The sequence below is a fragment of the Trichechus manatus genome, unplaced genomic scaffold (genome assembly GCF_000243295.1).
Source record: "Trichechus manatus latirostris isolate Lorelei unplaced genomic scaffold, TriManLat1.0 scaffold00001, whole genome shotgun sequence".
Classification (NCBI taxonomy): Eukaryota; Metazoa; Chordata; class Mammalia; order Sirenia; family Trichechidae; genus Trichechus; species Trichechus manatus.
Window position 1 is genome coordinate 7,300,702 of NW_004443937.1, and position 25,551 is coordinate 7,326,252.

The following is a 25,551-nucleotide window of genomic DNA, read 5'->3' on the forward strand; positions in this document are numbered from 1 at the left end:
TTTTTGCAGGAGTGAGATGGTATCTCATTGTAGTTTTGATTTACATCTCCCTAATGGCTAATGATCTTGAATGTCTCTTTGTGTGTTTGTTAGTCACCCAAATGTCCTCTTTGATGAAGTGTCTATTCATGTCCTTTGCGCATTTTTTGATTGAATTGTTTGTCTTTTTGTTGTTGAGTTGTTGAAGTTTTCTATATATTTTAGAGATTAAACCTTGTCAGATATGTCATTACCAAATTTTTTTTCCCAGTATGCAGGTTCTCTTTTTACTCTTTTGGGAAGGTCTTTTAATGAGCATATGTATTTAATTTTTAGTAGGTCCCGGTTATCTAATTTGTCTTTTGTTGGTCGTGCATTCTTAGTTGTGTTTGATAGTGTATTTATGCCAAAAATTAGGACCCCTAACTTTGTTCCTGTGTTATCTTCCAGGAATTTTATAGTTTTATCTTTAACATTTAGGTCTTTTGACTCATTTGAGTTAGTTTTTGTATACAGTGTGAGGAATGGGTCCTGTTTCATATTTCTGTAAGTAGATACTCAGTTTTGCCAGCACCATTTGTTAAAGAGACTGTCTCTTCCCAACTGAAAGGAATTTGACCCTTTGTCAAAGATCAGCTGTTCGTAGATGGATGAATTTACTTCTGCGTTCGCAATCCTGTTCCACTGGTCTATGTTAACCCAAGCTTTTTGAAAGAAAATCTCCTATCCATCTACAAGGGGCAGGGTGTTTGGATTTTAATTGTCGCTCCTTGTTCTATAGGGGTCATTGTTAATAATTATGCTTTATTGTTTAATGAACACATAGAAGAGGGGTTAGGAAATGCAGGTGGCCACTCCAAGGGCACTACAGTCCACTCCTCTCTTGGGTCAGTTCCACAAGTACTCGTTGAGGGAATGGAACATTCACCATGAGCATCACAATCTTTCCTCTCTGTGGTCAGGGAATTTTCTGACTCTCTGTTCTCTGTGATAATGCTGGTAATGGACTCAGAGACTGCAAATGGAATCCCTACCTTTGCGTGCCCAAGAGTTCCTTCCTTACAATGTCAGTGAAGCCCCTCTATTTGCCACCTGCAGGGCTGGGTACAAGGGATACATCTGTGAGCTAAACAGGCATTCTTCCTGGTAGGGGATAGAGACATTAATCATGCACACACAATAATGTTTAGATATGAATTCTGATGACTGCTTTGGGAGCTTATAACAATGCATAACCTAGCATTGGTTAGAACTGTTTTGGCTGAGGAAGTCATACTTGAGTTGAGATCTAAAGGATGAATAGAAGATAGCAAGGTGGGTGAGATGAGGAAACATACCAGGGAAAGGGGTAGGCATAAGCAAAGGTCTTGTGAGAGCAGAGAGCAAACAGTTAATATGCTTAGCTGCTAACCTGAAGGTTAACAGTTCAAGCCTATCCAGAGGTGCCTCCAAAGAAAAGCCTGACAATCTTCTTCTGAAAAATCAACCATTGAAAACCTCTATGAAACACAGTTCTACTCAGAAACACCTGGGCCACCATGAGTCAAAGTCAACTCGATGGCAACTGGTAGCTGGTAATGCCAAGAGTAGTAAAATATGTGATCAGTGAACTAAAATTGGAGTCAGTAATTCAGGAATCCCCCTGTTAGCAAGTGACAGAGCCTGCAAATACATCCAGAATTCCTGAATTCTTGACTCTACTTCTAGTTCACTGATCACACATTTTACTGCTTTCAACTTTCTAGTTAGCAGCCGAGCATGTCCAGAGTTTACACCACCCAGAGACTCCACTCTTGGCTTGTTGTTGTTGTTGTTAGGTGCTGTTGGGTAGATTTTTGACTCATATCGATGCCATGTGACAGAGTAGGACTACCCTACAGAGTTTTCTAGGATGTAATCTTTAGAGAAACAGATCACCAGGTTTTTCTCCTGTGGAATCACTGGATGGGCTTGAACGACCAGCCCTTCAGTTAGCAGCCAAGTACTTAACCGTTGCACCATCGCGATTTTTTCATTCATTTGTTCAGCCACTATTAATTAAGCATTTCCTGTATGCCAAGAGCTGTACAGTGATTCAAAAAATACAGTCCCTGTTCTCAGGGAACATACAGTCTAAAAAGGGGACACATTAAATAAACACACAAATGAACAATCACAAATTGTGATTAATGCAGTGAAAAAAATAACATGTCCATGAGGAGTAAAACAAGAAAGGCATAATTGAGATTTGAGGAAGAAAAGGCCTCCTGAGTGAGGTTAAGACCTGAAAGATGGGTAGGAGGTAGCCAGATGAAAAATAGGTAAGAACAGCATCAAAAACGGAAGGAACAGCATGTGCACAGGCCTTGAGTCTGCGGGGTGCATGGTGCATGCAAGAAACTTAGAGAAGGTGAGAGAAGGCAGAAGCAGGGCCTTGCAGGGTTCATTGGGCCTTGTTAAGAATTTTTATCTTTGTCTTAAGTGTGGTGGGAAGTTGTGCTAATGCAGGCAGGATGGCTGGAACCCTCAATACTATTGCCCTTAGCATCCAATTTTAAAGAAGAATGAGACATGGGTATGTTAAGGAGTCTACAAATTGTTAGAGGGCAGCCTCAGAGGAGGTGATGATGGAGACCAGACTGCAGGCCTTCAAGAAATAGTACTTTTTAGATTCCTGATCTAAGACCTTAGAAACAAAAGCAAAGGAAACTGGATCTTGTGTAGGCAAGATCAAAACTTTGAACCATTCAGCCCCTAGTCCTTGGCCAGGTTCAATTTCTCTCATTCTCTCTCTCTTGGCAGGATGGGTGATATTTCCCTGCCCAATCACATAGCCCTCACTATTCCACTTAGGGACATGGGCTGAGTGACTATTTCTCTAAATCTTTCTTAGCCATCTAATTACAATCATTTGCTCCTTTTGGGCTTAAGCTATCACACAACTGAGTGCCTGCCTAGAAGTGGCGGCCAGAGCACACAGTCACCTCAGGATAGGCAATTCAGCTAGCCTAGGTTCTGGCTGTTGGTGTGATTGCCCATCAGCCAGGGGCATCATTCAGCACAGGACAGGTCCTTCTTCTACCCACAGTCGCCACACTGGTTGCCATGGAAGAGCACAGAAGGAAAGACATATACAGGGACAAGTACGGTCTGGTACAAGGTGACCACCACCTCTCTGTCAGTTTGTTGTACTGTGGTGGCTTGCATGTTGCCACCTGGAGGCTATGCTACTGGTATTTCAAATACCAGCAGGGTCACCGATGGTGGAGAGATTTTAGTGGCGCTTCCAGATTAAGACAGACTAGGAAGAAAGGCAAGATGATCCACTTCCAAAACATTACCAATGAAAATCTATGAATCACAACAGAATATTGTCGAGTACAGTGCTAGAAGATGAGCCCCGTAGGCTGGAAGGCACTCAAAATACGCAGCAGCTACTATGATGGACTCAAACATACCATCATGAAGATGGTGCGGGATGGGGCAACATTTTGTTCTGTTAAGACATGGGATCTCCATGAGTTGGAACTAACTTGACAGCAACTAACAACAACAGTACAAGGTGAAAGGAAGGAGGTAAAGGGCAGAAAGAGTGCTGTAGTAAGTCAGCGGTAAGATATAAAAGAAATAGTCCAAAAAGGAACAGAGGAAGATCAATGAGAATAACAGCCAGAATAAGAGGAAAGAGAAAGCTAGGATGATTAAGATGATCAAAATGTGTCCAAGTTCAATTAGAAAGCCATTGTCTGTGGCTTTGAAAGCTGGGATAAGAACACACTTTGTTTTTGTGAGAGTCTGACATTGTCTTCTTGTCAATGATACTCTTGAGCCCAGTTTCGGTGAACACGTTAGAAGTCCAACTTAAAACACATCGAATATGCCCAAGAAATGCAAGGGCATCTCTCTTTTTCAACCATTAATTTTACATCAATATTTTCATTTGAGTCTTGTCTTTTTTATGTTCGTTAGAACAAGAAAGATGACTTTAAATTTTGTTGAGATTAGATAGCTTTGCACTTACATAAATGGGATATTTCAAATAGTATCTTCAGAAACTGAATATTTTAAGCTTAAACTTTATGATTTTACCCACTGGTTGACTTGGAAAGTAATACAGAACATCATCGTGTATTACCTGTTATATTCCCCAGTGAGGAACAGCCAGTGTGTTCACATTATAGAAAGAATCTAACATCGCCTCCTACAAAAAGTCTGTTAGGTTCAGTTTTAATGAACATGGCCTAGATTCAAAGGTAGTCAGTGGAAGTTGGCAGAAGTGTGTCTCTCCAGGCCAACTGTGGGGAAAACACTCTGCCTTCGTATGTTAAATCACTGCAAGGCAAAGACCTAATGGTTTTTGGGCTCTCAAACTGGCGGTAATGGTAAATAACCTTTTAGATAATACAACGGAATAAGTAGTGCCAGTATTGGCTATATAAAAGACCAAAACTCCTACTTTGCAGTTGGACAGGGGAAAATATTGAAATCAGAATTGAGAGGCCAGTGGGGCTGGTGGTGGAGGGAAATCCTATATATCAGTGTGTATAAAACAAAAACCAAACCAATTGTCTTTGAACTGATTACGACTCATGGCGACTCCATGTATCTATAGGCTACATTTATAGTGTCCAACAAGATCAGGAGTGTCTTGTCTGGCAGAAGGAGTTATTGAGATTGCCTGCAGCTCATTAGGATGGCATGGGAAGCAGCACACTAAGCTTCCCAACAACGCAGTCAATCTGAATAACATCTCTCGGATTATACTATGTGGGAATAGACACAGCATTGGGCTTCCGGTCAAAAGAGCAAACTAGTGAGGTGGAGGTGATTTCCAGCATGACACAATCACTTTTCTCATGCTCCAGAAACCAATTTGCATTCATCTGCCTTGTCTTAACGTCTATCCAAATAAATAACGCAATTGTGTGTAGACTTACCATGTCTGCCTGGAGATATTAAGTGAGAAAAACAAAACATAGCAAAACTGGGTCTTGTCCAATAATCATCTAGTTGCCTTCATTATTTTTAATTCTATGACCAGATTGCCTGTCCTGCAGAACATGCGCCACATAATTTGGTGTGTGTGTGTTGTGTGTGTGTCTATGTGCATCTCTATCTCTATCTCTATCTGTCTGTCTATCTATCTATCTTTCTATCTATCACCTACTCAAAGATGTTGTTGTTAGGTGTTATCAAGTCCATTCCGACTCATAGTGAACCTGTGTGCAGCAAAACAAAACCCTGCCTGATCCTGCGCCATCCTCACAATCATTGCTATGTTTGACCCATTGTTGCAGCCACTGTGTCAGTCCACCTCCTTGAAGGTCTTCCTCTTTTTTGCTGACCCTCTGCTTTACCAAGCATGATGTCCTTCTCCAGGGACTGGTCTCTCCTGATAACACATCCAAAGTACATGAACTAGTACATTTAAATAGAATAGCATGAAAATTATGTGCAGAATATAGGGCCATCTACTATAAAAATGACACTTTCATCTCCTGAACACTTACCATATGCCAGGAAATATGATAACTATTTTCACACACAACCTCCTTTACTCCTCAGAACAGTGAGAAGGTCTCCTGGTGGTGCTAGTGGTAGAACGAAGTAGGACTTAGTATTGGACACTCTGATAACAAATTACTTGGATTGAATCTTGACTGTATCACTTGCCAAAAACCAAAAAACCAAACCCTTTGCCATCGAGTCAATTCCGACTCAAAACAACCCTATAGGACAGAGTAGAAATGCCTCATAGAGTTTCCAAGGAGCAGCTAGTAGATTCAAACTGCCAGCCTTCTGGTTAGCAGCCAAGCTGTTAACCACTGTACCACCAGGACTCCATCACTTGCCAGAGAGGTGAAATAACTTGCCCAAAGTCATCAACCTACAATCCACAGGGAAGATTTGAAATCAGTTCTAACAACAAAGACCTTGTTCTTTTTATTAAACTACCTTTCTAAAAGATGCAGGCCCATCCCACCTTGAAAAACCAATATATGTATATATATATTTTCCCCATCATTATACTGAATCCTTCTAGCATCATGTATTATTAGATGCCTAAGCAAAACCTCTCAGTATGTTGACCCTCTGGATGGCTGAAGAAGTCACAACTGAAATTTTTCTGTCCCATTCCCAGCCATGTGTCATTATTTACTTCTCAAAAATATGGTCACTGTCATCATGAAGCAAGGCGTGCAAATGGCAAGGATAGAAAATATTGATCTTAACTGCCAGGAACTTTTATTTCAATTTTAGCCATATGAGTGTTTCAAATATTTGTCAGATAAAAACCCAAATTTCCTCTTTACTGTGACTACATCAGCCACATATTTTCATTTGTATTAAACAGACTTTTGAAATGTCATGAAAAGGATGAAAGTTCTACCATTCCACCTAACGATTCCATTAAAACCTTCATTTCCCAGTTCTTAACTGTCACCTGGGAATATAAAAAATTGATTAGTTCTCATAAAATAGTCAATGACAGATAAAATAGGGATTTGAGTATATTTTCAGACAAACTAGAAACAAACTTAAAATAATTTTCCCTAAATTTTGACTCTTTTATTCAAATGGATTCCCTGAGAAAGATAATCATTTCAAAATTTATTAAGACTGTATGGAAAGTAAAAATAAAGAAAACAGGTTATTTTCTGTTATAGCGAATAAGTAAATCAATGATAGCAACGCCCTTTATTGAATGGTTACCACATGCTGGGCACCATTCTGTATATTTTACAGGTGTCAACTCATTTGATCCCAACACAATCTTATAGTATAGGTGCAATTATTATTTCTATTGTAAGAATGAGGAAACTGGGACATACAGTTAATACAAAAGAAAAATACTAATAATGGACTATAAATAGCAGCTGTTCTTGAAATGCTGTATGACAAGGATATTTGCCATACTTAATGCTTGCTTTGGGAGTAGTGTTGATTCAGTGGTAGAATCGTTGCCTTCTATGTGGGAGACCTGGATTTGATTCCAGCCAGTGTACCACATGCACAGCCACCACCGTCTGTCACTTGAGGGTTGTGTGTTGCTGTGATGCTGAACAGGGTTCAGCAGAGCTTTCAGACTCAGGTGAACTAAGAAGAAAGACCTGGTGATCTACTTCCAAAAATCAGCCAGTGAAAACCCTGTGGATCTCAACAGGCTGATCCGCAACTGATCGTGAGAGTGGCACAGGACTGGGCAGTGTTTTATTCTGTTGCGTATGGAGTTGCCATGAGTCTATGGCAAATGTCATGACAGCTAACAAAAACAACAAGTGCAAAGCTTTTTGTTCCAGTGCAGAATTGAATGCACACTTTGTGGTGGACATCATGTTTAGTCAGTTTTGCTATAATGTGCATATATGTTCTTAAAAGTCACCATGCTATGCAAAATGGCACAATAAAAACCACAGAGCTTATGGGGAAAATGGGGTTAGAGATACAACACTCAAAAACTCCATCACGTTAAAAAAAAAAAACACACACACATTAAAAAAAGAAAAACAGAAAAAAGGGATAGAAGCCTAATAAAAAAGGGTGGCATGAGTTTACACATATTAAATGGTTAAGAAATGTATACAAGTGGGTAGATGACAGATGTTTGAGGTGTGGATGTGGGTGTGTGTTTTGTGTATTCCCACACAGCTTGTTTCAGCTGGGTGAAGTTTACAATATTCACCTAGGGTTTCTAGAACTAAAAATCTTGCATTAGCAAACAAGAAATCCACATTATACTCAAGTGGCTCCCTAATTTATCAGTCTTGTTGGAATGGATGTGCATTTTCAATACAAGTGCTATAACAGAATTGACTATACTCTCCTAGGCAGACCTGGATTATGGAGTTGTAACTTGTAAAAGGGTCAAACAATATCCCGATTGGGAGATAAAAAAACACTTGCCTTGGAGTCGACCCCAACTCATGCAGCCACTTATGGGTCAGAATGAAACTATGCTCTGTAGGGTCTATAATGGCTGATTTTTCAGAAGTAGTTTACCAGGCCTTTCTTCTGAGGCACCTCTGGGTGGACTTGAACTTCCAACCTTTCGGTTAGCAGCCGGGTGTGTTAACCATTTGCGTCACCCAGGGACTCCAGCTGGGAGACAGAGGATGCTTTATGTGGAAGGCATCATTGCAATTGAGTATTCAAATATAAGCAAGATTCCAAAGGCAGAGCAGATAAGCAAAGGACATTCCAGCAGGTGAGAACAGTAGGGGCTAATGTATAATGTTAAAAAGAAGGCTGTGGTGAGCAATTAATGCATTATGCATTTTGTAAGTTTATTTCATCACCTTCCTCCTGCCACTAGAATGTAAACTCCCTCATGTCAGAGAACATGTCTGTCATGATCACCATTGTGTGCCTGGTGCCTGGGCCAGTACAGGCCCAGGTAGCTCAGTAAAAATGGTGAGCCAATGTGTGAATGAGTGAACAAGTAGTTGAAAAGTAAGAGTCACTGTATCTCACATACAGCCATTCTGGAAAGTACAACTCAGTGAATTTATAGCACATGGTCACAAGTTAGTCTATACCAATGGTTTGACATCCTCCTACCCCCGCGAAAAAAAGCCCAGAACTCTTTTTCTAATTGAATTTTCATATAAATAAAAGTAATAATTTACTCGTATAAACATATTGTTGGTTCATTTCTATAGCATGTATTTATTATTAAAGATATTAGTAGTAATGATGAGACTATTTAGATGAACTCAAAAATCAAAAAGGATTTTTCCTAATAATTCTATATGCATCCCTGTGTCCTGTGAATTTTTCTTTACTTTCTTTCTTTTTCTTTTTCTTTCTCTGAGTGGTGTTGTCTTAGTTATCTAGTGCTTCTACAACAGAAATACCACAAGTGGATGGCTTTAACAATGAGAAATTTATCCTCTCACAGTTTAGGAAACTAGAAATTCGACTTCAGGGCACCAGCTCCAGGGGAAGACTTTCTCTCTCTGTTGGCTCTGGGGGAAAATCCTTGTCATCAATCTTCCCCCAGTCTAGGAGCTTCTCAGCACAGGAAACTCGGGTTCAAGGGACCCACTCCCCCCTTGGCTCTTTATTCTTGGTGGTATGAGGTCACTTTCCTCTCTGCTTGATTCTCTTTTTTATATCTCAAAAGAGACTGACTCAAGATACAACCTAATCCTGTAGATTTTAGTTCTGCCTCATTAACATAACTGCCTTTAATCCTGTCTCATTAATATCACAGAGGTAGTATTTACAACACACGGGAAAAATCACATCAGATCACAAAATGATGGACAACCACACAGTACTGGGAACCATGGCCTAGCCAAGTTGACACACATTTTTAGGGGACACAATTCAGTCCATAGCAGGTGTTGAGGATGTTATGATTTTCAAAGTCTAAAACCTGTCACTATTGCAACTATTAACACTTTGCCTTGCAATCTCTCAGAATAGTCTTCAGTTAAACTGATTCTGAAACTTAAAAAGAAGGATTGACAAATTTCAGAGTCAAAGCTGCTCATGAGCACTATCAAGTTGTCTAATTTCGTAGCTTCCGAGCAATCTAAGTCAGACAAGGAGAACTCAAGGAACCCTAATCACTACACCGAGGTATATCAAAACAAGGCGTCTCATTGTTGGGTGAAATGTGGATGCATATCATGAGAGGCCGTTGTTCTTTATACCTCGATGTAGCACTTACTGCTCATTGAGTTCTTCTTTTCTAACTTTTAGATTAGAACATGCATGGAGCAGATTCTACTGAGAGCCTTGCCTGGCATTGAACTAAGCAAATAGCCTTGTGTTCTATTAATACACTTGCCAGTATATGGGAATTTCTAGGTGGAGCAGATGGTTAAAGTGCTTGGCTGCTAACCAAAAGGCTGAAAGGTCGAGTCCACTCAGAGGCACCTCAGAAGAAAGGCATGGTGATCTACTTCCAAAAAATCAGCTACTGAAAACCCTATGGAGCACAGTTCTACTGTGATACACATGGAGTCACCATAAGTCTGAGTCACTTGAGGGCAACGGGTTCTTCTTTAGTCATGAATAGATCTTTTTTTTTTTAAGATATTAAAACTAGTTAATACCACGTGTAAGAAGTTTAAACATATGAGAGTTATGACAGAAAATGTCTTAACTTGAGATCTACCACCCAACAACCTAACCTGAAAGAATATAAACATTGGCAGCTAACGTTTCATGATCACGTATTTCACAGGCACTCTGCTAAGCACTCTTCATATATTTATTAGTTAGATCTTCACAACCGCTGTATGAGATAGGAACGCTTACTATCTTCATTTTGTAGATGAGGAAACCAGAGACAGAATAGTAATTGCCAAGGATTCTATGCATCAGACTTGGAGAAACTACTTTTCTGGAATATTATGCAAAACTCTTTTCTGACTTGACTCTGAATTCCTTGCCTAAATCCTCTGGAGTTAAAAAATCTGAATTATTCATGATGCATGTTAGAGAAACCATATTCAACCCTGGAGCGAAAACTGGGTTCTAGAAGTGCTTTTAGGTTGGTGATAAAATTAAGGCTTAATTATCAAAACACCTGGAAATTCCAAGGCAATCTGAGTCTTTCCCACAAGCCTCAGCTGGCACAACTGGCCAAAGTGAGGAAAGTTTTTTTTTTTCTTTTTCCACTGGGGACAGCCAGCCAGAATGGGATTAAGCTCAACGGAAAGCCAGCCCTGAAGGAGAGGCCTGACCTCAGCAAACTGTCTTCGCAGGGACTAATAATGATCAACCCCTTTCCATTTCTAAAGAAATTATAAGGAGAATAAAATAGAATGGTATGAAATACTCAAGATCAAGCAAGGTAATATAGTGTACAGTAAACCAAAGGAAAAAAAACCTAACTCAGTGCCTTCAAGTTGATTCTGACTCATAGCGACCCCATATGTACAGTAAGCATCGGATAAAATAGGAACATTGAGGAGACTAAAAATAAATACGGTGTAATGTGTTGTAATAAGCTAAAGTGCAGCAGTGGTGATTCGGTTGCAGAATTCTCACCTTCCATGCAGGAGACCCAAGTTTGATTCCCAGCCAATGCACCTCATGAACAGCCCCCACCTGTCTGTCAGCAGAGGCTTGCATGTTGCTATTATGCTGAAAAGGTTTCAACAGAGTTTCCAGACTAAGAAGGACTAGGAAGAAAGGCCAGGTGATCTACTTTTGAAAATCAATCATTGAAAATCCTATGGATCACAAAGGTCCAAGCCAAAATTAGTCATGGGGACGGCACAGGACTGGACAGTGTTTCTTTTGGTTGTGTATGTCATTGCCAGGAGTGGAGGGCTGACTCACGGCAGCTAACAACAACAACAACAATTAGCTTAAAGAGTGTACTAAAGGGGACACAGGGATGAAAAATCAGAACCTTAAGGTGAACATCCCATTGAAAGCTAAAGAAACAGCAGCTTAGTTTCCCTCCTAGGGCTTTCTGGGATCTGATCCTCTGGACCAGTACCCTGGAGATTCCTGTAGACTGAAGCCTCTATATCTTTACACCTATATACTTATTTAAAAAATACTTACATAGTATTTACTACATGCCAGACTCTATTCTAAGCACTTTACCAATATTAGCATATTTTATCACCAATAAGACACTATGAAGTAGGTATTACTCAACCACTCTACTATGTAAAGAGGGTTCTGGGGGTAGGAATTTGGTCAATGACATTCATCTTGAATTTTCACATACTTCTGAATTGTTACCAGAGACTGCAAAAATTTTTCAAACTAAATATCAAAGTCTTGATGGGCTCTAGTTTGAAAATAATGAAATTAAACACCCCATAAAACAATCATCATAAGCAGTCTTTGATAAAAAAGTCTGTATATATACACATACCTATATATATATATACACATACATGCATATATATATTATTTGTAGCTGTATGTAAATAATAAACAAAACAAAACAAAAACTTCATGATTTCTTCAGATGCAAACTTTGCCCATTTCAGCAGAGAAACAGGAACAAAACCTAATATCACATGAATCAGCGTATAGCCCTTCCTTTCTTGGACTGGCTCGACCATGGTTTGCAAAGCTCTCATTAATAGGGTGATAGCAGTGACCATGAGGAAAGGAAGCACCATTTTCTAGGGTCCAGAAAGCCCTGTGACCGTGTAAGTCCTTCTCAAAGAGTGTAGCCTAAGGGGGGGGGGGGACAGATATGAAAGACTAAAGGCATTCTAACAGGAAAAGAGGAGCTTGTAAAATATGGTCTAATTCACAGTCAAGAGGGATTATTAATTCAATATTGTTGTGTCTTTCCATTTTGCATTCATTATGTATTACAGAGTCAGAAGCTGGCATCTCCTTTTAACTATTCAGAGACATATAAATTCAAACTAATGTTTGTAGGAAAATTGTATTGCTTCCAGACCAGACAACAAAATCTCTTTTGATTTCTTTGCTGGGGCCTTGTTTTGAAGAATTAAGATCATAATTGCCCAGGAAGCAAATATGTCAGATGAAAATTCTTTTATATTTAGAGAAAGAGTTATAGGTAGGATGAAGGTATCCATTATGCAAAGCCAGCAAACTCATCCCTCATGTATGCATCAAGTGCCTGCTGTTTGCCCAGCACCGCAGACGCAGTGACACAACACAGGAGACAAGGTTTCTGCCTTTACGGAACTCATGGCCTCGTCTAGGAGATGGGCAGTCAAACCATCAGAGTAATAAATATATAATTACAAACTGAAAGCCATAACCTAGAGGACAATTCTTTGAGCACGTATGAGTACAAACACGGCCTAGACTGGAGGAAGAGGCTATGCCTGAGGGTGGCCTGGAATGGATTCTCTAAAGAAGCAAAGGAAGAACCTTGTATATAAGAAAAAGAAAAACTGCCTGTGTAAAGGTTCTTTGACAGAATGGAGTGCAGCTTATTCAAGGTATGATGGGGAAGATAGAACCCTGGGGAGAAAGAGAGTGAAATAGGTGGCAAATGAGCAGGGGGAAGTCCATGGAGGCATTCTTGTGGCACACCAAGGAACTAGGCTTTCCACTGACATCAAAGGCCATGATAGCGAGTTGCGCAGTGTAATCTAGCCTTTAGAAGTTGTTCAAAACATGAACATGCCTGAGCATATGGGGGCTCTGGATCGTGATAAGGCCCTTCCCAAACACCGCTGGACCAAGGCAGGTTGTCTGTAACTTTGACTTTGTTGATCTTACAACTCCCCACATCCTTCAACGATCTCCTTTTCAAATATACCACCATGGTAATGTTTTAACACATTAGAGGACAAGTAAGTGGTTGCCCTTCTGATTTCTCCAGGGAGCAAAAGGAGACAAGGACAGCTATGGGTCACCATCCAAACTAACAAACAAGGCAGTGTCAGAACGAGGTTTTGCATCCTATTAGCAGTTTGTCAATGCAGAGACAATGGATGAGTCGGTGTCCTCAGATCTTGGTCTGTTGTCATTGATGTTTTGTAAAAAATAATTAAGCAAGAAGGGATTAATTTTGAGGGAAATTCAACTCACTATTTTGTAGGTTATGGTGAGGGTGCACTCTCATTAAAAATAATACAAAAAGAGACATATGTTGACATAAAGACTGTAAGTAAGGTCCCGGAATCTCTGTCTAGCAAGAACAAGTTAACCCTTCTGAGTATATGTGGGGGATAAAAAAAAACCACCCCTTACTTGAGAATACAGCTTCTATATTCTTCATGCTTTGTATTCAGCTGCAAGTCTGACTAAAGGAACTTCATGGAAGTCTATCCTGAACTTTCATGTAAAAGACTTCTCCAGGGCAAACATGCACATGGATTCATCCAGTGGCATTCAATCAGTTAATACACACCTAAGCTCCCCAGTAAATATGCGGTCCATTCGGTTTTCCTCATTGTCAGAAGCCCCTGGAGACTGCTATATTTTCCCTCCTAAATCTACCCCTCCTAAGCCATGTAATCATTCTTGACATCACTTTAAGTGTTCAGACTCCCTCTGCGGTCATTTTATTTGTAATAGTGTCTTGTGTGTTGTGTCTCCTAGCTCTACATACAAACTACCACGCTTACAATCTCCATGAACCTAAGTGCGTCAGTGGCGCTGGGGATGCTATACATGCCAAAAGTGTACATCATCATTTTCCACCCCGAGCTCAATGTCCAGAAACGGAAGCGAAGCTTCAAGGCGGTAGTCACAGCAGCCACCATGTCATCGAGGCTGTCACACAAACCCAGTGACAGACCCAACGGTGAGGCAAAGACAGAACTCTGTGAAAACGTAGACCCAAACAGTAAGTAACTCTGCTTTCCTTTTATTTTACCCAGCCTGCCTCAGGAAGCTCTAGAAAATGTGGTGTGTGTTTGCCTTTTTTTGCAGAAATAGTGTGACCATTCTTACCTTATGGTTGAGTTGCCTTGGTAAATACTAACTTCTGCTCTTCTGACTTTGACTCATTCATGCCACCATTTTCTTTTTTCTCTTTGTTGGAAACAAGCCTTAAGGGGCTCTGCTTCAGATGTGTAAAACCTCCCCTTTCCTTGGATACCAAATCCTTCAATTGACATAAATATACTTGTCAGGTTGTAAGCCACCTTTCTTGCTCCCTTCCTTTAGGGAAACAAGAACTTTCACATGTAATTAAAGTATAGCAGCAAGAATGAAAGTGGAGCATTTGAGAACTTTGGAAGCCTAAATTCTTTCCACTGTCAAGTGAATGTGGAGAAAATTATTATTCTTTACTAAGCAGGAATGCTATGGGAAAATACATACACACACACACACACACACACACACAAAATATTGAATAAGGATGGCAAACTTTCATCTAAGTATACAGGCCCAGGTACCACCATGCTAATGGCATCACCACGTTGGAGCTACACCCTACCACACTACTGCAGGGGGGTTTCACCAAGAAAGACTAAACCTTATGGATGAAATAAAAGATGAAATGTCATATTTGAGATTCTACATGGAATATCTGCAACACCCTGGGTAGTCTTTAGTGACCCCTGCAAGTGACCCCAAATAAGGTGGATGTATAGACATCACTTTGTAAAGTAACAAGACCAGTTAAGAAGGTAAATGCATAGAATTCCCAATTGCTAATTTTATTAAAATGTAGTGGTAACAGTGAATTTCAGACTAAAAATACAACTTCTAAGATTTGTTTTCTAAGAATATTTAGACCAGTTCTTTGTCAAATGAAACAGATTCAACTGTTCATGACATTTTCTGTTTTAAAGGTAGAGGGGTTTTCAGATTGTTCATTAAGTCATTTAAGACATGCTGTTTTTCAATTGTGAACTAATTTTGTAGTAGCCAAAGACTTAATGCCAAGAGGAAAAGATCCCCTATTTTAAATACGCTGAGGAAATTCTTTTTGCCCTAAAAGAAAGAAATTTCTTAAAATGAGGAAGCTTGGTCCCAACAAATACTGTGCAATGATCCATGATTGTGACCCATCTCCATTTCTAAATAGTTGGTTGATTGAATATTGTGAAACACTTTGAAAATACTGAGACAGATAACAAAGGTTAATTAACAACACCGTGGGTTTCACATTGACTTTTCAATAGCAGATGTTTTGGGGAAGGAGAAGAAATACAGCAACAGAAGGGAGAATCGGAATGGGTGTAGAGGCTGTATTCTTGTGTCTCCAAAGCAACTGATCAATTGAGAGGAAAGGAAATTAATGGAGAATTGTGATATTTGATGTGAGATAGGAAGAGGTTTTGGGTTGAGACAGACTTGGACTCAAACCCAAGCCACTCCACTTACCAGATGTGTGACTTTGGGAGAGTTACAGAACTTTTCTAAAACTCAGCATCTTCTTGTATAAAATGGAAGTAATAATGTCTATGTCATAACTATCACGTGGCTAGCAAATAATGTATCAGATATTAGATATTAATTTGATTCCATTACAAAAAAGGCCACAAAACTTTTTTTAAAAGTACATTTCAGTGTGATAGGTTGAGTAGATATGACAGTACAGTTAAAGATACACTGAATACCATGCAGCAAATGGACCTGATTCCCAAAAGGAAATATTTTCATGAACATATTTGTGCATCTAATATATATATATATACATACATATATATACCTATATTGATATTCGTATCTCTTATAGCTTTTTATTCTGTGACCCCTTTCCAGACTAGTATTCTATAAAATCCTTACCCTGGAGACATTCCAGTTAGCAGTTTTGCATTTATATCTGTCTAAACACACACACACAAGCATATAAAAAATTATCTAGATACTGCCTGGGATCAATTAGCAGATATTATGGTCAAAAGTCTGTATGTATTAAAAAAAATGGCCAACTTAGAAATATTGAATTTGGGCAATTAATTCAATATTATACTATTTAAATTATTAGCTTTCAAACAACATTTTGACTGTTGTCAACTTTTAATGATTAGGTCCAATCTTTGTTAAAGCTGTTTGGGGTAAGACAGTGGTTGTTAAAATACTAATACAAGCATCAATTACCTTTTGAAACAGTTACTGTGTAGAATCTTTTGTTTGGAAGCTCTCCTATAGTCTTCACAAGAATTCATAGACTGGATATTATTCTCATTTTACTGAAGAAACTGAGGCTTAGCAAGATTGAGTGACATAACTAAAGTTACACATGTAGAGAAGCAGCAGAGATTAGACTAAAACCCATGCTTGTTCCTCTTTGCTCCGTGTTACTTAGGACATGTGTGACATGTCATAATTTCAATGCAGAAATCACTTTTTTGACCCCTTTGTTTGGTAATACAGCTTGTATATACAGAATATAATGATGTTTGGTGGCAGATTCCTCAATTAAATGTGCTGTGAAATGTATTATTGCTTGCTGTGTTGTCTACGAAGAGAGGAGGAACCTGAGGTCAAAGAAGGCTGCCCAGGTAGAGGCCATATCTTACCGTTTAAATATTCAAATATTTTATTATCTATGCCAATCACAACAATGATCCCACGTGGAATTCATTTGGTGCCTTTCCCTTAAACAAGTATTACTGATTTTGTTTTCACTGTTATTACGGTGTCTACACAAAGCCAAGAAAGAAATGAAATGAAATAGAAACTTTGTCTTACAAGTAGTCTAAAAAGACATATGTATATGTATATATACTTAATTCACTCTTTTGATATTGTGTAGACACTCCCTAAAACATCATAAAGACTTCGACTAGATACTTGCTAAACCACAGGAGGAGATTCATGTACCTCCAAACATTGGGGTTTCTGATGACCCAGCTCTCAAAGGACCTAAAGAAGACTCGAAAGACCTTATCTTCCTGAAAGCTGTCCAGCAGAACTTTCTGCAATGGTGGAAATGTCCCATATCTATGTAGTACAGTGCAGTAGCCGATAGCATATGGCTATTGATCCAAAAATGAACCACTAATATGGAAAGAATGATATCATAAATAGCCATTACGTTTGGAAAACCAGTCTTTAGCAATGCAAAAACTTATGTATATACGGGGAAAGAGAAGTAGTGGAAAACTCTGATTAATGAAAACAGACAACAAGACTATTCTGATGACAGGAAATATTATTACATTCTATTTAATACCAAACGTAGCTCAAATAATCTCCAATTTCTGATCCTGGGTAACAGAGATGCAGGAATTACTTGGTGGATTTAAATTAAGTTCTCTGGTTAAAAACAAACACGCAGACCATGCACTTGAAAAACTGCTATGTCTTTCCAATGGAGAAATTCTGCTCACTGTTTTCTGAAAGAAGTATCTGAGAGGAGGTGGAGGTAGTAGTATGTACTACAAATTAAATAATAGAAAAGGAATATCCGCTTATTCATTGTTACTCCCCAACAGTTAGTCTCAATGTATTTCAACCTTCAATGTCTTCATTTTTACAATGCTGGTCCATCATTGCAGTTTGCCATCTGATGCATGTGTGCTTTTACTCATCCAACCCCAAACTGCAGCTACATGTCTGCATAACAACAAATTTGCTTGTTGACTTCATATGGCAGAAAAATTAAAGCTGCTCTGGCACTGCCTGATTTTCCCCAACAAGTTGAATTCTCCTTGTAGGTTGTTTCACTAGTTAAATTTCAGTTATTTGAAAGACGAAGTCCCTTCTGTATTGAATAAATAAAAAGTAAACCTCAAAATTTTGTCTGTGCACTACTAACCTGTTAGATATTCAGGGTTGGACCAATGCTTGCTGGTCTCTGCACTCAGACTGAAATATAGCAACCCCAGCGAGCATAGGGGTGTAGCTCATCATTCAGTTTTTATTTATACAAATAAAAGTTCTGTTGCTAAACATTAGAAGGGCCTCACCTAATTTGGATAGCTTTAGGTCTGGTCAACATGATGCCTTCTCAACATCCCTTTCTAAGAAGAACCCTTGCCGTTGAGTAGGAGCGGACTCCTCAAACTCTGGTTCTTCTACCTGCATCCTGAATTTGGCACATTTCCCTGCACTTCCCACTGCTGACTTGGCGGATGTATGTTCATGGCAAACTTGTAGATGTCAGATAAACAGGAGGACTTGGTGTGCTTGGGCCTTGGCTTACTGATGGCCACCATGGTTGTTTTCCAGTTGGATGGATGATATTAACTAAGAGGCAGCATGGCTTCATTGGGATGGGTGAATAAAGACTGCTGCCTTCCTACCTGGACTGATTGGAACCAGAAAATGCTCTGTGAATTATCCTCTGGTCAGTTGCTCTCCTTTACAGAGGATCACAATGCATAATGCTGAGTAGCCCTAAGCTACCTTTGTCATAAGCTAACATCCATTTTCTAAGCCAGTGCCCCACAGGCAGTGGAAACATACACTACAGCTAGCTGGGCCAGTTACAGATTGTTTATCCAGGCAAGTCAGTGGTGACTGGAGGCGGCAGTCAGGTGAGAAGCTCGGCGCACACCCTTTTCCTTGGATGTAGGGATGTAGGACTGATAGTCTGAACCTGTCTGGGATAAGGCCTGGACATATATTACATAAAAGACCGGTTTAAGCCAATGAACACATTGTATGGCAAAGAATCTCATGTTAGAGGAGTGACGATTCGGGCCTCTGATGTAAACTCTAAAAGAAGGCATTTTAAATATAAGTTGCATTCTGATGTGTTTTTACTACCATTTTACGTTTATTATAAGGAAAATCATAACTAAAAATGTACGCTGTTCTCAAAGAAAGCAATTATTACAGAAACTAGTAGAACTGTCAATATAAGGAGGTATTTGATTTAAAAAAAAAAAAAAAGAACAACAACAGAAAAAACAAAACTCGGACTGCTGGAAAATGGATGTGGGCACCTGACTCTACATAAGTAATGATGCCTAGAAAATTCTGGAACACAATCCTGTGCTGTGTTAATTTGTTTTGTTTTGCTTCTTCATTTGTTTGGATCCCTAACATGCTCAACATTCTGTTACTTGTTTCATCCTTCTGGACTAACCACGCAGGCTGGTCAGCATAAGTGAACTAGGCTGAGAAAAAAGGGATTGCAACAAGAAGAAAAGAATGTCCTGACCAGATAGATAAATTATTTCTGGGCTGGTTCCCTCAGCCGCTCCAACGCAAGCAAGTAAACCCAACTGCCTTAACCAGAGAGGCACCAGTACTCCCATGTTCAGAGGTACCTGAATTGTGGTGAACTGGTATACCAAAGAGTGAGAATAATGTCTATGGTCTCTATTGGAGCCTCTTCTCCTAAAGGGGGAAAAAATAAAAAGGAATATTGTGTGCACATTTATTTTATACATACCTATATATTTACTTTTCCTGTAGACTGTATACCACCTGTAAGAAAGAGTGTACAAAAGTCTGTTACTTGGTACACTATCCCACCAACAGTATAGCTTTTGCCTGCTTTCCAAAAGGTAAGAAAACAATCTAATTTTTATCTACTTGTATGTTCTTGAAAATGAGAGATGTTTCCATGAAAACTATGCATGATGACCTGAAATTTGTCTATATGAAGGAATGCGTTTTTGAAGATGATGTGTTTGATAAGTTTAGCGCCAGCCGCTGCTGTTGGCCATGCGCCTGGTTTATTTTCTGGAGAACATGCATGGGAGAGTGTGCACATTTGTCTTTCCCTAGCACGATAAGTAGCCAATAATGGAGACTTGGTACCAGTCACTCTGATACATGCTCTTCTTTAAAACTACCATTGGTGAGAAGTTATTTTTAAATGTATGTTTTCACACTCTGGGTTTGGCAGGCAATGTGGAAAACCTATAGGGAGAGAAGGGAGATGTTTGACAAGCCTAGTAAAAATATGTGCTCTGGTTTAATTTTATTAAATGTATTCAGGGAAATATATACATTCACAGAAAGGTATTCATTCAAAGAAACAATCAATGGCCTTACCGTCCTAAACACAAAATTGTCTTTGTTCCTAGTTTGCAGCAGAGAAATAGAAAAAAGTTGGTGGCTGGGTTTATAATGTGTTGAAGATGATTTGGGGGTCATAGTTCTTCCTGAGGCAAACACTGAATCAATTAGTCTTTTCAGAAAAGCATGGAAAGGGTCAATGAAAGACAACACGAGTCTAAAGATGGCCTTCAACATTAGGCAAATCCAGGAAAGAGACTGAACTTTTTTTTTACCAGTGAATACCAAGAGCATCCAGACTAATAATTTAGAAGAAATGTGTGACTTGTGTGATGTGTGAACTGGATGTGTGAATGGGCTGTCATAGAATAATAATTGATTCACCATTGATGCTTATATATTACATTGGACTCTTGCTAAAGAATATATGGTCTGAAAGATTTGTTACTATTATTCATTATTTCATCATCATCATCCACTGTTTCAGCCTAAGCAATATTATTATACAGAGAAAGGAATATTTGCTTTGACAAGCATCCTTGTCCAGGTAGAATCAGGAATTAAACGGTGGGAAAATAAACACGGTAAAGAGCATGGAGTAGAGTTATTAAAATCATGTGGTGGCTTTGAGAAAAAGATTCCTTTTGGATTCCCTCTAAACCTCCTACTGTGCTCATAAAGTAGATAGAGAGACATAGGCGAGGGATTCCAAGAAACAGAGAGATGAGAGATTATATCATGGAAGGGGAAAAATAAAACATATTTCTCAATAATATGGACTGGTCTTTCTCTTCTCTCTGTCAATAACATGGAACTGTTCTTGGATCATTTCTGTTTCTTCTCATCCTTGTTTTTGTAGTGGTCTTCTGAATACAAATAATGTCTTGCCTTTTTTCTTTTTCTTAAATCCACTTAGCACTGTAAGACAGGACAAGAGTACTTTCAAAGAGTAATTACATTTCCTGTTGATTTTATATGGATGCCAGCAACTCAGTCTTTAATTTCAGATGTATTGTTCACATCGTTACTTCCTTTTTTCCATATCAACATGATCTGTCCTGGTTTTTAAATAGGGCATTCTTTTCTCCCGGTGAATATATAACTGTATTCCAGTGAGATTTCAAGTTTTTGCAGTACAAGTGCTTGTCAAAACACTGCAGCTCATCACTTTAATAGTCCTTTTACATGAGTCTGCCTGAGAATAAATGAGAAGGAAATTTCCCTGGGTAAAAACGATAGATTTAATCTCAATCCATTAAAAATTCTCTTTAGCTCCACTCTAAGTTGGTGCCTTTTGGTTTAAAGAGTGCAAGATGAAAATATTTTGAGTCAACTTTTTGTTTAAAAAAATACTTTTAGGATGTTACTATTTAGAAATAAACTCAGACTTTTTGCTAGGATCATCTTGCTTCAAAGGTTTTTATTAGGCACTTTCCTGTTCTAACTAATATGAAAGGTAGCTTTACAAATTAAGGATAATCATCTTCTATAGCCACTTAAAAAATAATTGTGAATGAAAGTTTGTCTAAGTTACACTTCTACTAAGAGTGAGGTGATTCACATTGTTCACATCCACGAGGAGACTGGTAAGCCTGGGTGAACAGTGAAAAAAGCTGCTTAATGTGTGTATTCAAATCCATTTCTACATGGTTGTTTTCAGGGAGACAAAATATTAAAGGAAAAGCTATAGGTTCAGGGATGAACTTTTATGCTACTGGGCTGTTAAAACTTCAATTTTCAGGCTCCATGTCCCAACCAGATATATTAGGTACAGCAGATCAAACATCTGCTGGTAGAGGGTTGAAGGAAGCAGGGTCAAGGTCAGCCAGAACAAAACCTAACCTGTTTGAAAATGTATTACATATAATACCTCGGTTTAAAAAACCTACCTGTGACAAGCAGTATAGACCAGACATCAGCAAACCAGACAGTAATGCCTGTAACTTTTTTTCTTTCTTTTAATTATGGTGAGAATATACACAACGAAACATATACCAATTTAACAATTTCTACATGTACAATTCAGTGACATTGATTATATTCTTCAAGCTGTACAACCATTCTCACTGTCCTTTTCCAAATGCTTGTACCTTTTATCTGAATGTTTATTGGTTTTAAAACTCTGCAGAGTGTTATCAATCTGATGACATTTATTTTAAAATGCCATTAAGCCATAAAAGCACAATTAATCTGGCATCATCACCAGGTCAGGAAACAGGTTGTTTTGTTAGAAGGTAAATTTTCATATTACTTGATGGTTTTCTGATTAAAAGAAAAACTTTAAGAGTTTAATTCAGCCGTGTAAATCTGGACAGTTAATAGTTCTCTCTTCCTAGCAAGGACACTGGTTATAATATCGTTGACTTCTTACAAATTTACTAAATGAAATTGTAAAAATAATAATCTCTTGTTTCTTGTAATTATTATAATGAAGTTATTTTGGAATGGTCAGATCCTAGATTTTGTATCACATGGAGAACCTCCCACCTCTTTAACATTCTGTGTGATATCTCAGAGCTAACTGGAAACCTTCTCGATTTAAGACCGACTTTGAAAATATTCTATGTAGCATAGCAAGGACTATATGTTATCTGACCTTCGACATTGAATCACCTTAGAAATAATACAGCTCAAAGTCTCTAGGGCATATTTCTTTCTGCCTAAGAACTCTGTGAAACACTATCATTTCTCTCTCATCAGAGTTTGATATCTCAGTATCCACAAAAAACAATTAAAATTTGTTGTCTGTGTTCTGCTGGAGCCCTGGTTAAGTGCTAGGGCTGCTAACCTAAAGGTCAGCAGTTTGAATCCACCAGCCGCTCCTTGGAAACCCTATGGGTCAGCTCTATTCTATCCTATTGGGTCGCTATGAGTCGGAATTGACTCGACGGCAATGGGTTTGGTTTGGTTTTCGGTATGATCTGCTACTTTATTCAACTTAGAGAATGGGGTGAAAGATCACATAACTAGTATTTCTACCAGTTCCTAGCATAAAAGAAACCTCAAAGTTATGAAAACTACATCAAATTTGACATTTAAACCCTGCACAGCACCATCTGGCCACAATTTGTGAACCATGAGAGCATTCTTAATGTTTTGCCGAGCACCTCGCCTCTGGGCCAGCCCTGAGGTGACAAGGACCACGGCAGAAGTGGACAATGAGCTCAGAGCTGATGGAAGACTCACAGGTAAGCAATCATAATTCTGGGTGACAGGAGCTCTACGCAGAGCTATGTGCCAAGTGCTATCAAGCTTTTTGTGAAGAGCATCACCCAGGAGGTTTTATTTGAGCTGGTCTTAAAAGATGAAGGGCTCCAGGCAGCCATGCAAGGAGAGGCACTCGAGGCAGGGAAAGGTATGCTCAAAGAACTGGGAGTACAAAAGAAGATGATGTGTTCTGGGACCAGAAAGCACTTCTATGAACCTGAAAGATTGTGTTTTGAGGCTGTTAGTGTCAGGGGATGGCAGTAGGGAGGCAGATGGGGGCTGGAGGGCCTCAGTCTCCTCTATCTTTGTGCTTTTAGCACACTGCCTGCAAATACTACTTTCTTAGAAATATGTGCATAGAATGAGTAGAGTATAATGCCTCATGTAACAAAGGCTCCTATCTATAACCTTGTTAAAAAAAAAAAAAAAACAACCCACCCATTGACGTGGACTCAATTCTGACTCATGGCGATCCCATGTGTTACAGAGTAGAATTGCTCCATGGGGTTTTCTTGGCTGTAATCTTTATGGAAGCAGATCACAGATCTTTCTTTCGAGGTGCTGCTGGTTGAATTCAAACCGCCAACCTTTAGGTTAGCAACTGACCACAAACCACTTGTGTCACCCAGGGACCTAGAATGTAGTAGGTACGCAATAAATATTCATTAAGGGAATACTTATTTCTTAATGAGAAAATACCAACTCTACAATCTCAGCATGTGGAATTGTATTCTTCCAGATAAAGCCTGAGTTCACAATGTTTGACTCTAATGTCACAGGTTTCAAAAACATGTTACGATTTTTATGTATAACTCCTAAAATGGACAGTCCCTACTACACTTGTGCTTGTGTAATCAGTACCTCTTTGGATGAGGTAAACCCACGTATAAAACCAGCAAAGGTTCATGCTGTTGTTTTCTTTTTCTGGATTATGACTATCTATACCATTTTTTCTTTCAGAGGGCACACAAACTTGAAAGCTGCTATTGGGAATGGATCCTAAGCGCTTACTTTAAATGCTTGAAGCTTCTAGTTTAGTACACACAAAAACGCAATCAATTTGATGCTTTTATGATTATTGAGGACATTTTCTCAAAGACTGGCCTCCAGTCTTTAAAGAATTTTTTTCTTTTAGCCCCCAAGATGCACTTGCATTTAAAAAGAAAAGAGTGAGTATCCCAACCCAAGGTCAGTGAATCTCTCAAATCCTTCTTCCCCTAATTACTGTGAAGAGCATTTTCTTAGTTATCTAGTGCTGCTCTAACAGAAATACCACAAGTGGCTGGATTTAACAAACAGAAATTTATTTTCTCACTGTTTAGGTGGCTAGAAGTACGAATTCAGGGCGCTGGCTCTAGGGGAAATCTTTCTGTCTCTGTAGGCTCCAACTTCTTCAACTTCTATTCTTTGGCTTCTTGGTGATCTTCATGGGGTATGGCTTCTATCTTCCACCATCTCTGCTTGCCTGTCTATGCCTAATAGGCTCTTTTTATATCTCAAAAGAGATTGACTCAAGGCACAATTTACACTAATCCTGTCTCATTAAAATAACTAAACAACCCATTCCCAAAAGGGATGATAACCTCAGGTACAGGGATTAGGATTTACAACACATATTTTTTGGGGACACAATTCAATCTATAACATTCCACCCTTTGGCCTCCAAAAATTCATGCCCTTGCCACATGCAAAACACATTCACCCCATCACATCATCCCAAAAGTCTTAAATCAACCCAAATCTCATCTTCTGAATCATCTAAATCAAATATGGGTGAGACTTTAGGCATATTCCATCCTGCAGCAAAATTCTTCTCCATCTGGTAACCATGAAATCTAGATTGCAAGTTATCTGTTTCCAAAGTACAGTGGTAGAACAGGCACAAGGTACACATTTCCGTTACAAATGGGAGAAATTAGAGGGAAAGAAGGAATAATGAGCACCAAGCAAGTCCAAAACCCAGCAGAACAAATTACATTAGCTCTCAAGGCTTGAAAATAATCCTCTGTTCTATGAGACCATCTGTGCAATGGCCCCACCCTCCAGACTCTGGGTGTTGGCCACACCCTCCGGATTCTAGGTGGAAGTCCCTCAACC

General features: G+C 39.1%; 1 protein-coding gene across 2 annotated transcripts in view; it reads left to right on the top strand.

Moving 5' to 3' along the window:
• The window catches only part of GRM7 (glutamate metabotropic receptor 7), a 1,123,177-nt gene that overhangs the window by 1,029,501 nt on the left and 68,125 nt on the right, over positions 1 to 25,551 (top strand). Inside the window, exons 9-10 of one of the 2 annotated variants that reach the window (XM_004368286.1) lie at positions 13,972 to 14,218; positions 19,699 to 19,790. In XM_004368286.1, coding sequence (XP_004368343.1) covers positions 13,972 to 14,218; positions 19,699 to 19,769 — 318 coding nt within the window. In that variant the 3' untranslated portion in view covers positions 19,770 to 19,790. The remainder of the gene's footprint in view (positions 1 to 13,971; positions 14,219 to 19,698; positions 19,791 to 25,551) is intronic. The other variant, XM_004368287.1, reaches the window with a different exon arrangement.